Raw genomic sequence first — 14,094 nt, 5'->3', positions numbered from 1 at the left:
CTTAAATTTATATCACTGCTTCATGCTAAAGAGAATCTGTAACTTGCATTACATTACAAATTTCAATAATAATGCTCGCAGAAGACAGAGTTGGAAAAATAAGAAGAGACAGCATGACATGTACTACTCGCACAATCCAGTGCATCATTTAGGTAAACTACACATAGCATTTCACTTATATACGAGATAACACTGTAAATGAGAAATGTCTGTCTGACTTTTGAGTCTCTTTTAGAGCATACCTGGTGATTTATTTCAAATTAAAATATAAATCTGCTGGCTCTCCTTTACTGCATCTCATAAATTCAGCTGAAAACAATAAAGTGTCACTGTAGTTTCAATTTAAAAATTTCTGAAAAAATGCAGCCTACTTAACTGACTAGTCAGTAAAAGGAAAACATTTGCTACCTATAACTGAATGGGATCCAATGGCAAAATTTCAGAATGATAAAGATTTATACTACTGAGAGGAAAAATAGGAAAGTACAAAACAATGTTATGTATTGTCACATATTTATTTATACACATTTGCTGACATATACAAAGCAGGCCATTATTTTATGATTTATGAGTGCAAACTGATGTAATTCTCTTATCTCTTCAGCACCATTAAGTGACATCCCCGAAATCAAACTGCATATAAACTTCAGTACTGAAAATAGTGTTTGCTTCTATATAATTCATGAATTTGAGCAACAGCTGCCATCGTGTGGAGAAGGGTGCCCAAAAAGACTAAGTGGGCACATTCACAAGATATGTGGTGAAAGAAGGCCACCTATTACATGCTCAGACCATTTACACATTGTAAAAATTTAAACTTTTTAAAAAGATAATATAACATTCTCTCTTTGTATTACAAAATGTTTAGTTACAAAAACTACATGTTTGGTCTCAGTTCAGGTTTAAATGACTTAACAGCACCACAGAAAATCAGACATTTTATTATTCAACAGATATAAATTTATATAAAAAATTTCATTTTTGAATAAAATGCAAATTTTATTTATAGTATATGTAAATAGTATTTACAATAAATTTACTTTTTAAGTAAACTCCATTCTTTACTTTTATACACAAATTATTTACATGTCAGTGACTATGAACACTCTTCATTCTGCAAAATATAATCTGAATAATTAGGCAGCATAGGTAACAAAATATCTCTCTCTAGTATACTGGCATAATCTGCCAACCATATAACTGTTGTCTGCACTCTCCACATTCACAGACATGCAAGTTGGCAGCTGGCAAATAATTTTCAAGGGATCTTGCATTCCAGATGTTTATAAAATAAATTATAATGAATATGGAAATATCACATTTGTTAAGAAAATCTGAACACACAACTAATCATATATTAAACAGAAACAATTCTTTTAACTTGCAGTAAACAACAAAATTATAATTACAAATAAAGAAATCTCAACAGTTTCTCCACAGGAGAATTACAATCGTATTACTTCTTCCATCCTGCACACATCTGCAGTAAGTTACAGAAGTGGGATGAGAAATATTCTAAGCTGCACTACAATTGCTACATATACTTGGCACAAAATTTCTGACCAAGTTTAGGCATTACTATGCAAAAACTAAGAAGTTCGTTATTAACTTCCAGGTTTAACACACATGGCAAGTGAGAGTCACCACATTACTAAACAGGTTATTGTCACACAGAAATAATAGGATTTCAAAGGAAGACTTGTGGTACACAACAACATCAATTACATCAATAACATCAGCACCAGTCTGCCATATATGCGAAGTCCTTGAAGAGCATCTGCTCTTCATCTGTTAGAGGCCGTGGATCTTTTGGCGGTGTGAGCTGAGGTTTCTCAGAAGTAAATTCTTCATCAAAGTTGCTTACATCCTCCACTGAAGTCTGTAAAACAAAAGAAAATTTAAAAATTTGGGTTTCAAAGCTCCGTAACATTGCCATTTATTTCATATTCCTTGATAGAATAACACTATGAAGGCTCTGAATGGTCACTGTTATTCAATTCACAATTACATATATAAAAAACACTTGCTCATTATTTCCACAACGAAAACAGACTGATCTGACATATAAACTGCTGTCACTTCCACCCCATGCACCCTATTTGACACCTTTGAATTCTACTTTCTTCCCATATCTACACAAAATGATGGCTAGAAAACATTTTGAGTGCTATGAGGTTCCATAAGTAGGTATTTTCCAGACCTTCCAGAACTGTAGTTAGAGCTAGGAATCCATTCATTGTAAAAATGGTGAACAAATGCCACCGGCTTAAAGGTAACTGTGTTATAAATAATTGCAATCCTGACATGGAAAACACAGCCTTTCATTGTTAGGTGAGAAATTTTTTCTTCTCCTCATTATAAATTGCAGCTACAATGAATCTTTCAACAAGCCTCTGTGTAACTACACTACCGAAATAACTCGTCACATATCTGTCTGAAGGAAGGAAGAAAGAAAGAAAGAAGTGGGAAGTGGCTGTAGCATTATTACTAACACAGTAGACAAACTGCAAATTCTGGAATAATTTTAGGTGTAATGCAAGACCCTTAGAATTGCCTTTGCAGGCACATGGTAAAGTTACTGAATATTATTATGGGGAGGGGGGACGACACTTGAATAAAAACCAAGCAATAAATCGATCAAATCAGCCACTGCTGACTGATATTCAGAATGTACTAGTTTAAAGCAGAACAAAGCTTCAACAAGAATATTAAGTGATGCTTTCTTTGGCTTCTCAATTAGCAAATATATTTTTCACAATCAAAGATAAGAAATTAGCAAACGTACAACTTTGCTAAGCACGTACAATTACTGTTGTGTAATGCCATGTAAATGCAACTACTGGTTTTGTTCAGTGCTCTCTTCCATTTCACAAAGAAGAGCATCAAATGTACATAGACTTTATCATACTTACAACTGTAGGTATGAATGGAGGTTTCACCCTACGAAGCAAGAGATCGTCCCATTGAATGTTTCGGAAGAAAGCTTGTTTTTTTACATCCTCTGCATCTTTTTCACTTGAGCCCAATCGCCTTTCTGGATTTTTGCGGAGAAGCTGTAAGTAAAAAGACATTACATATAACTATACTTAATGACAGGTAATGGTATAACAGAGTAAAGAGTACAACATGAGATCAAAACAAACCAGGAAGTGCTACTGAGGGAATTCTCAATAAAGCTGAAGATATGCACAAAGACAGCAAGGACATTCTCCAGAGATGGGAAGATTATTTTAAGAGATATAAGACACATAACAAACCAAGACCTTTGGTACTTGACTCCTTGAACAGTGTGGATGATGATGAAAAGATCACCAATCCTAATGTAAGAAGTAAAGTGTAAAACAGCTGCAATGAAAAATGGAAAAGCATTCAGTACAGATATGATACCAGGAGAAATAGCAAAATGTCTGAACCAAGAAGGAGTAAGAGAAATATTGAGATTATGTCACAAAATAGATAACAGTACTGAATTAACAGTAATGATTACAATATCAACAAAACAGGGAATCAGGAAATGCACTGCACACAGAAAAATTAGCCTTATTTCACATGCCACCTAAGATATGTTAAGAATAATTAATAAAAGACTGAAAAAGGCAATGGAGGAGAATTTGGCTGAAGAGAAATTTCACTTTAGAGTAAACACAGGCAAAAGATATGCAACAGGACTCTTGTAAATTATGGGAGAGAAGTTTACTGAAAAGAGAAGACAGCAGTAAAAGGCATTTTAAAACATGGCTTCAGGTAAGCTTGTAACTATAGCGTAGGAAAAAGACAATAGAGAGGAGAGACCACCAACTGCACAGAACTAGGAAAAGGAGTAAGAAAAGGCTGATGTCTTATCTCCTACACTTTTCAATCTGTACTTAGTAAATATGACTGCCCACTGCCAACTAGATTACAAGGGGGTAAAAACTGGAGGAAGAATAATATGGTATTTGAGGTTTGCAGATGACACAGAACTACTTATAACAGAGTGAAAAGAATTACAGGCTATAGTGGATACCACTGAATTTAAAGGAAAGAGTTATAGTACAAAAATTAATACAAAGAAAACAAAAGCAATGGCAAAAGAAGAAAAATAAAGGGTAAAGACAATAATGAACGAAGAAATATTAGAACACAAATAAAGCTTTAAATATCTAGGAAAGAGGACAGAAAAGACTTGATAATTTTTGACAAAGATTTGAGGAAAAGACCAAGAAAATTGTTTTTATAGCAGCATTGCTTCCTGTATGGTGCTGAAATGTAGACAGCGAGGAAGAAATAAAGAGCAAAGCTGGAGGCTTTTGACATGCGGACATGAGAGAGGATGAAAAGAATAAGTTGGATGAATGAAAAATGAGGAGGAACTGAGAAGATAGTGATAGCAAAGACAGTTAATGAATGTAATTAAAAGGAGGAAAAGAAAATGGTTTGCGCATCTATTAAGAAAGCATGAGGGGGCTTATAAAAACAGAGTTAGAAGAAACAATGGAGGAAGAGATTTCAGATCTTGGATAGTGTGTTGGAAGGCATCGCATACTACAACATTAAAAGGAGGCAATGGATCACAGGAAATGGTGCATCAAAGGTTCTGCTAAAGTAGGAGAAAACAAATTATGATAATTACTATAGATGTGTGATGCTTATATAGCTCCACACCTTCACATCTAGAAATGTTGCTAAGAATTGGTGGTTCCCTTTCAGCACTCCCAGACATAAAATTGGTCAGGATTTTAGTTCAGCCACTTGAATTTAATATATAATACAGTAACTAACAAGTTATAATTTAGTCTTATTCATGTATTGTGTTTTGAGATTTAAATGCACTCCGTCTAAAAGTTTGAAAAAACTAACTTCACATTATCCAACACAGTTCCTGAGTTGTTTGTTAAGATTAAACATGTCAACACCTTCCAATAAACAACAACTGCACCACTACAATGTGGCGGCCATGATGTTAATGACATCAGAAAGAAAAAAAAAGGGTGAGAAAAATTCATCTTTTGTTTATTTTAAATAAACTGTGGATTAAATGGAAGTGTTCTAAACAATGATATAAAGCAAGACAATAGCTGCATTCATCATTTTTAAAACACTACATGCTGCTATGAAATGAAACATCAAACACTTCCAAAATGAAATATTGATACGTTATGGTTGCATCTGGAAAATGTCTCATGAATGAAGTGAGATTGTCCAATTAAGTCTGCTTCTACCCTTATACCTGAGTACAACATATCATAGTGGGAAAAAATCGGTGTAGGTTTATTTGTCTAGTTCCCAGTCAGATGCTAAAATCAATCTGAAAAGTGATTTTGGAATTCCAACTGGCCACCATTCTCAGATGCTAAAGCTGAGCGATGAGAGACCAGATTTTTGTCTTGTCACTACTATATACGCTACAGAACCCCCACCGCGCATGTGCCAGAAGCCACCAGTGCTGCCTCTCAGCAAAGTTGCAGAGAGCACCATTGGAGATTACTGCAGGGAGGAACAATATATTGCAATATAGCCAACTGACACTAAATCTGTTGCCAACTGTACCACAAACCTTGTGGGGCAGTACAAGGTAAAACAGGGCTCCACGTCTTGCTGATCTGGAAGCCATTGTCTCAGTTAATGAGAATATCCGATAATTTAATCTCTGTCACTCATCTAAGGACACTGTCGCAGTAAAGAGACACAACAGCAACTGTCTGCACGTCCTCATTAGTCATCCAGCACCCCTCAGCTGAACAGTGCTCCACCATGTCAGACTTTTCTGGATACTGAAGTCTTGTGTAGTGACGATGTTCCATACAAGTGCCTTGGGCTATAAAAATTGTCTAATCTATCGCCGCAGGAATATACACAATGTTATGCACACTTGGATTTCTGTTTCAAACTATTCTAATAGAGCCAAAAATCGCTGGAGTCTTGAATGGCAGATGGAACATAGTCTTGACAAGTCTTGTTAAGGATCTCACATTTTTGAGGACACACTATCAGCACAAGGAAGAAAAGCAGTTATTATACATCTATCTTCCTCTTGCAGCGATACATACCACTTCATAGGAGAGACACATCCTTACGTATTCTTAACGATAAATGATAATCGCAATGTAAGTTATGTATATATTAAGGAAATAGAAACACAGAATAATATTCTTCCAATTAGTCAACCACATTATTACTGCACATGGGCGTGAGGTCAGCTTATCATCAGCTTTTCTCATGATATCTCATGAAGACACACTGACCCATTTGATAGTCTATGTGCAACTGTCTTGAAATCATTTATGGTGTGATGTGTTTTCCTTAGTCACCACTGTACTTGCTTACTTAATGTATATTTCTGACAATGATACACTGCGAACTATGGATGAAGGGCAACAGGCACAGTCCATATTTCTAGATTTCTGTAAAGCATTTGACACGTTGCCCCAGTGCAGGCTGTTAATGAAGGTACGAGCACATGGAATAAGTTCACAGATACGCGAGTGGCTCAAAGACTTCATAAGTAATATAACCCAGTATGCTGTTCTTGATGGGGAATGTTCATCAGAGATAAGCGTTTCGTTAGTAGTGCCCCAGGAACTACGATGGGACCGTTATTCTTCTCTATACACATACATGATTTGGCGGACAGGGTGGGCAGCAATCTGCAGTTGTTTGCTGATGATACTGTGGTGTACGGTAAAGTGTTGAAGTTGAGTGACTGCAGGAAGATACAAGGTGATGTAGACAAAATTTCTAGTTGGTGTGGTGAATAGCAGCTAGCTCTAAATGTGGAAAAATGTAAGTTAATGTGGATGGGTAGGAAGAACAAACCTGTACTGTTTGGTTATAGTGTTACTAGTGCCCTGCTTGACACTGCAAACCAATATGAAATGGAACGAGCACGAGAGGAATGTGGTACGGAAGGCAAATGGTCAAGTTTGATTTATTGGGAGAATTTTAGGAAAGCGTGGTTCACCTGTAAGGATACCACATATAGAATGCTGGAGCAACCTATTCTTGAGTACTGCTCGAGTGTTTGGAATTCGTACCAGGTCAGATTGAAGGAAGACATCGAAGCAATTCAGAGGTGGGCTGGTAGATTTGTTAGCGGTAGGTTCAAACAACGTGAAGTGTTATGCAGATGCTTCAGGAACTCAAATGGGAATCTCTATAGCAAAGGTAATGTTCTTTTCGAGAAATTCTTCTGAGAAAATTTAGAGAATCATCACTTGAAGCTGACTGCCAAACGATTCTACTGCCTAGCCAACATACTTTGCAAGTAAGGACCATGAAGATAAGATTTGTGAAATTGGGGCTCATATGGAGGCATGTATACAGTCATTTTCACTCTCTCTGTTTGCGAGTGGAAAAGAGGAGGAAATTACTTGTAGTATCACAGTCTACACTCCACCACACACAGTACAGTGGCACGCGGAGATCTATGTAGATGCAGATGTGGATGCAGAGGCAGATGGCAACAAGAGGACAAGTGCAATTATATAATGATCCACTAATATAAATGTACAGATAGTGTGTGTTGGTTTTATTTTTATTGTGTGTGTGGTGAGCCTTATTGACGGACAATCAGCACCTCCATTGGTGGTTACAGCAATTTAGCGTGAGGAAATACATGCTCAAATGAGGAAATAAGTATTCCATGGCTTGTCAATCCTGCCCTTGAGATGTGCGGGCTTCCGAAGGACTCAGAAAAACAGAAAAAAATATATATATATATATTTCTGAAGAGAGATGAGCTTTTGAGTTGGATACTGATCTTGCAAGTGGAAACATGATCATGTCGAACTAGTATGAACTGTCACTATATTTAAAGCAGAAGAAAACAGGTTACTCCTGCAATGTTGCATAAATGATATAACATTTTTCGAATTGAAAGCAGTTATTACAACTTTGGTGCTGAAGTTAGGAAGATCAGTGCATGATGTACAAGGGTCACTGTGAGAAGTCTCCTGTCAAACTATTATATTAGATTGGTGCAAAAATTTGTAGTGTTTTTGTTTTACATGTTCGTGTTCCATTTGCCATGAGTTTATTTATCATTTTTTATCTGCAATTCACTGTTGTTATTAGGGTTTACACATTCTCATTTTGTCATTTGGAGACAGTGAGTGGAGCTGCTGATTATAGAAAATGGAGTTCCAAGTGGAGAAATCAGAACATTTCCAACGTATTCTTCTGTTCCGAGTTCAATAGAGGGGTGATGCAGCAGAAGCAACCAGAAACGTTTGTGCCATGTACGGGGTTAATGCCACGTGACAGAGCACAGCAAGAAACTGGATTTTTCGTTTTAAGGAGGAACAGTTTGGTATCAGTAACTTTCACACATTGAGGAAGACCTATGGTGTTTGATCAAGATCGTTTAAACACATCAAGCCACAATGATCCATGTCAGTGTACTTGAGAACTGTAAAACGTGATGATGAACTATGATCATTCCACTCCATCATGCGACATTTTCATACAGTGGGGAAGGTTCAAAAATAAGGTGTATGTGTGCCACATGCTCTAAGCCAAAATCACAAAAATCAGTGGGTGGTCATAGGTGCATCTCCACCTGCTCATTATCAATTGGCTTGTGAACAACACCGGCCATTGCTATCCTGTATCATAATTGGTGATGAGGATTGGTGTCTTTATGCTTACGTAAGGAAAAGAAATGAATGGTTGAGTCCAAACAAAGCAGAAACTCCCTGTACACAGACCTGTGTGCATCCACAAAAGATTATGTTATGCATCTGGTGGAACAGTGACAGTGTGGTGTACTATGAATTGATTCCCTGAGGTGCAAGTAATCAAGCAATTGAAATGTCTTGCAAACACAATCCAAGAACAATGACCAGGAAGACTGTGGAGGGGGTGGGGGGCATGGGGGGAGGGGGGGGCTCTATACAGGAGTTGGGTTGTGCAGTCATTCCGCTCCCACCTTATTCATCTGATCTTGTGCCCCCAGGTTTAATTCAACAAGCTCCAAGGAACTTCCTTTCTAGAAGAAAATGCACTCAACAAGTTCTTCGCCTCAAAACCATGTTATTTCTACAGCTGCAGAATCGAAAAGTTACCCCTCCATTGGCAGACTGTTGTGCTTATGAATCTTATGGAAAAACACTACGAACTTATGCTGCAACCCCATATAACTGCCTCACACTTCAAGCAGCAGTAACACTGCGATTTTGGCGCCCCAGTACAGAATGTGAATTACAGATTAAGTGAAAGATTTCAGAACCAAATTCTACGAAAAAAGTAAATATGATGATAAATATTTGGAAATAATAACAGGGTGTATACGTGGACAAGGAAAAAAAATTCCCGGATTTTTCCCAGGTCTCCCGGTTCAAAATACATTTTCTCCCGGGTGAAAATACACTTTTTTTGTGTTAAGTGACAGTATACTTTCCCTCAGAACTGTAAAACTTATCCTTTTAATGGATATGGTTTTATACAGCAGCATAGAATTTCCCAGCACTTTAGAAAGCAAAACTCAGGGGGAAAAAACTCACGTTTTGGAAAGATCTTAGATGTGCAGCAAAATGTAGGTTACATCTTTTCGTATTACGAAAGTATAAATTCGAATTCTACTAACAGTAAAAGTTGATGGTTTAAATTAATATAAATAGTGTTGCTACAAGAAAAGCAAAGCTTTCACACATAACATTTGTCTCTTTGATTAATAAGCTACAAGAGAAGCTAAGCTTTCACATATAATATTGATATGTTCTGCGCATGTTATTCTTTAAGATACATCACACAAATGCGCCAGTAAAATTTTTAATACCAACATAAATCTCTGATCTTCTGGGCTCGAAATTCCTCTAAATGGATCATCATCAAAGAGTTGAATTTTAAAAGAGAGCAAACACTTTGTGATTTAAGAAATTCATCATACATTCTTGCACATAATTCATCTTGCGTAAAAGACAAATTTACTTTGATAATAACACTTTTCGAACAACAGTTCAAAATATTTTCCCACGACATGTTACAAATAGATTCATCTCAGCAGTTGCCAGAGAGCGCTAGATAAGAGGAGTCACAACGCTTGCGCAGCTACGGTGACGTAGGAAGCCCGTATGCTCGTACGCATAAAACATTAAAAGATCTTACATTATGTCATAAAAGAAACAAGACATCAGAGGATACTCCAAGAGCGTCGGAATTTCGAATACCAAAACGCATAGTTCGCCTTACAGTGCACATTCGTACGTCCAGATTCCCAATGACGTACGCCTAGACCTGTTATGAAGCTTTTCAGCGTGGTTTTCGGGACATAAATTTTCTTGGAGTACCAGTACTGTGTTATCTCATGTTTGGTTCTTTATTATGGCATAATGCCATATGTGCTAGAAGATGAAAATGTGCACTTGAAATGCAGCGAACAGTTGAAACTAGCCAATAGTATGGAGTTAAACACTTTGTTCCAAATAATTGAGTGCCTCAGCACGAAAGCTTAAGAAAAGCCAAATTTCATTAGCAAACCGACAAAAATAACTCTATTGTTCTGCAAGGCGATTAATGCTTGACTGTCAGGAAGGTGGAAATAAAATAAACTCTGAAACTAGTAACATATTTTATCCTTCCGTAATTATGTGAATGTATTTTAATTAACTTGATAGCTCTCAGCCACAGAAATCCATCTTGTTTTCATTTGATGTGAGAGCAGTAAACGAAGAAGAAACAGAAAAATCACTAAAAGTAAACACGGGTCGCGTGGGAGACTACCTCTCTCCCCACCCAACCACTATAACTCACACAGCTCTGCGCATTTAAAAAAAAAGAAAAAACTTTTTGAAAAATAAGTTCATTTTGTAGAGCACATCTTTCTGAAGAGTCTGATACATAAAACATATCTCTTCGAGGAAATGTAAGACACTTTATTTGGTCTCAAGAGTGCAGTGCAGTGCCACGCTTCTTCAAACATTCTTATACTGCACATCACTGTATTTCACTCTGTGGAACTCAAATGTGTATTTTTGGTAATGGATGCCATCAAACTATTTCAGGACAGTGGAAATTAAAATGTCCTGTAGTGTCTTTCCTGCTCCCACTCGGCCGGTTTGACATCCTGCCCACTTTTATTTTTTAAAAAACACCTCGCAATTAGTACTGGGTAGGATTATTTGTAACAAGGAGAACAAGATTTCTTCAGAAAATCTGGACTCTTTATCACCTATTAGCTAATAACTTGCTCTTCTGTGTGACATAAAATTAAACATAGGATACCTAAATCAGTAAAGACAAGATACAGGCAAGACAGTACACTTTTCTTCAATCCTTAGGCCCTAGCGATTTTTCTCTCTAATCTTACTACAGCTTTACATGGTGTGCTTTCCTTTCTGCGAAAGAACTATTACCTTATCAAAGTTCGTCACGTTTTGCTACATGAAAAATAGAAATGTCGTCGTCTAATACTGAAAAGCTGTTAATACAAATAGTTCCCAACACTGGTGTGGTTTCTCGATCTGATTACGTCTATTTGGTCACTGTGTGCTGGACAAAACAAAATATGCCTTTCTAATATTGCATCAATTGTAACACACACCAAATAAGAGAGACTGTTTTGGCAATAATGATCATTTTTATAATACGACAGAATATAATTCACGAAGTACCAATACGAAATACCTATTTGGCCTACTACAAGCAAAAGGCTTTCCGTTAGGAAATAGTTTCACATTTCATTCATATGCTCCAGTTTCTCATGCACAAGACTGAAAAGCAGTAGGACGAAATTTTTGTATAAATTTGGAATCGTCACATTCTTCCATAATTTGTGACGTAGAGATCAGAACTGAGCTCTGCATACTAGCTTTAAACTTGTTAGTGAGTCCTATGACATCATCTCTTAACAAATATAGCCTTGTTGCTACTCCTACATAGACATATCCCTGGACAAAGAATCCAGTCCTCACTAACTACAATGAATCCTATTTAATTACAGGATATATACACACCCACATCGGTTGCACAAAATTTTTATCAATTGACTATGGTTTCGACTGCACTAGGGCGATCTTCGTCAGACTAAAAAATTACATGGAATATTTAAAAAATATAATGACATGGCTTGAAATAAAATACACTTAATAGGATTACTTCCATAATTTATGTACTAACAGAATGTACTTATGTGTAATCACACCATGGTTAAAAACATCTGAGCAAAAGTGCTCTCGTCAAACAGAAATGTCACAGGGATAAAAACTAAAATGTAAAAGTATAACACGATTGTCAAATAGATACAATACTCAATGGAATAATGACAGCCGCAAGGTTGCTCAGGGCCAAGAGTGGCATAACACAGCTGCTACTGTCAGACTAAATGGCTAACAGGCCGAGACAGCCACCAAGTGGACACGAAAACAGATTTGTGCCATTTAGCAGGAAGTAATCGAATTACAGACAACTTAAGAGCAAATGAGGCATTGCAAGGACAATTTTAAACATTACTGGTAACAAACAGGAACCAGTTTATGAAAGCTACAACATAACTTAACACTCTTTTTTTACAAAAGAAAATACTGTTCAGGTAATATACAGAGAAAACTTAAAATTGGAAGGGAAAGCGATATGTAGGAGACTACAATGAGGAGAGTATCGCCATTCAGACAATTTTAATTAGCAGCTCTATAGCTTGAAAAAAGTTTTTGTTGCGTAACTGCAACTGTTCATTAAGAATGAGACTGTCCTTCAGAGACAGGCGTTTAAAAATTTCTAGCCCTTCTAAGATGTTAAGCCTAAAGCCTTTTTTCTCTGAGTGCAAGATCTGGACATCTTTTATATCTTTTAGGATTATGCCTTGTGATTAATAAATGGTCAGTGAAAGTTGAATTGTGAACACTGGTGCCTTTTTTGCCTAGAAGGTGTTCCTTGAATCTTATTGAAACAGCTCGGCTTGTTTGCCCTATGTAATAGGCGGAACAATTCTCGCAAATAATTTTACAAGCACCAGAATTTTGCATAGGGGAAAGCACTGGTTTCAAGTTATATATGACGTTATTTTTTAAAGAATTATCTTTGTGGAGAAGGCTACTCTACAGTTATAGTTATTTTGAAGCAGACACTGTATTTTGTAAGAAACTGGACCCAGAAATAGTATAGAGAAAATTTTTCTCTTTTCATTAGATTCATTATTAGGAATGTCTAGGGTGGTGATTCTCTTATTGGTTTTACTACTAAAAATATTTACTATGGAAGAGTCATAGCCATTACTGATTGCAAGTAGTTTTAATCAGATTGATTTCAGAATTGAGATTTTCACTAGAAATGGAGGTGGAGGTGGCTCTATGGATAGCTGAATGAAAAAAGGCTTTCTTATGAGAATATAGGTGTTCCGAAGTGAAAGGTATAATTTCATAAGAACTAGTTTCTTTACAAGAGATATTGAAACTAATTTTGTTGTACACTATCATAAGAGTGAGATCTAGAAAGTTTAACTGCTGGAACTCATTTTCACGTTCATAAGTGAAAGAAATATTTTTGTGAAAACCATTAAACATATTGAAAACTCAATCAATACTGTCCTTAGGCCCTCTGTAAATAATCAAGATGTTGTCGATGTATCTAGCGTATGAAAGAATGACTACAGTTGATGCTGAGAAATTATTGAAAAATTTCACTTTAAGGAATTAATGAACACATCTGCATGGATTCCTGCTAAGGGGTTCCCCATTGCAAGGCCAGCTAGTTGTTGATATAGTTTTCTATTAAACTCAAAATAATTGTATTTCACTACAATATGAAGTAAATTCACAAGATCGGTGATTTGCTGATCAGATAGGTCTTTTTTGAACAAATGTAATTTTTTTTCTACTATGTCTAAGGTTGCATGTATTGGCACATTTGTGTAAATATGTTTAATGTCAAAAGAAAGTAATTTCATATCCCTATCACAGTGAATGTCTTTAATTTTACTAACAAAATCTTCATAATCGAAACAGAATAATCATTATGGAAAACAAACGATTTTTTCAAAATGTCTTGCAGAAATTTGGCTAAGTCATTATAGGCACTATTCATACTGTTGGAAAATGGGCAGATCAGATGGTCTTTTTAACAGACTTTAAACTGAGCTTGTAAGTTACGCGGTTGAGCATTCATGTTGATTAGCTACTTATT

General features: G+C 36.3%; 1 protein-coding gene across 4 annotated transcripts in view; it reads right to left on the bottom strand.

The window, feature by feature from the left end:
* Positions 1-502: 502 nt before the first annotated feature.
* LOC126481251 (serine/threonine-protein kinase N) overlaps positions 503-14,094 on the bottom strand; it is a 335,672-nt gene continuing 322,080 nt past the window's right edge. For all 4 annotated transcript variants that reach the window (XM_050104868.1, XM_050104869.1, XM_050104866.1 and 1 more), the window contains 2 exons: positions 2,913-3,053; positions 503-1,879 (listed from right to left, as the gene is read on the bottom strand). In XM_050104868.1, coding sequence (XP_049960825.1) covers positions 1,736-1,879; positions 2,913-3,053 — 285 coding nt within the window. In that variant the 3' untranslated portion in view covers positions 503-1,735. The remainder of the gene's footprint in view (positions 1,880-2,912; positions 3,054-14,094) is intronic.

This window comes from Schistocerca serialis, chromosome 5, assembly GCF_023864345.2.
Source record: "Schistocerca serialis cubense isolate TAMUIC-IGC-003099 chromosome 5, iqSchSeri2.2, whole genome shotgun sequence".
Classification (NCBI taxonomy): domain Eukaryota; kingdom Metazoa; phylum Arthropoda; class Insecta; order Orthoptera; family Acrididae; genus Schistocerca; species Schistocerca serialis.
The sequence above is the reverse complement of the archived record's forward strand: the minus strand, read 5'-3'. Positions and strand labels throughout refer to the sequence as shown.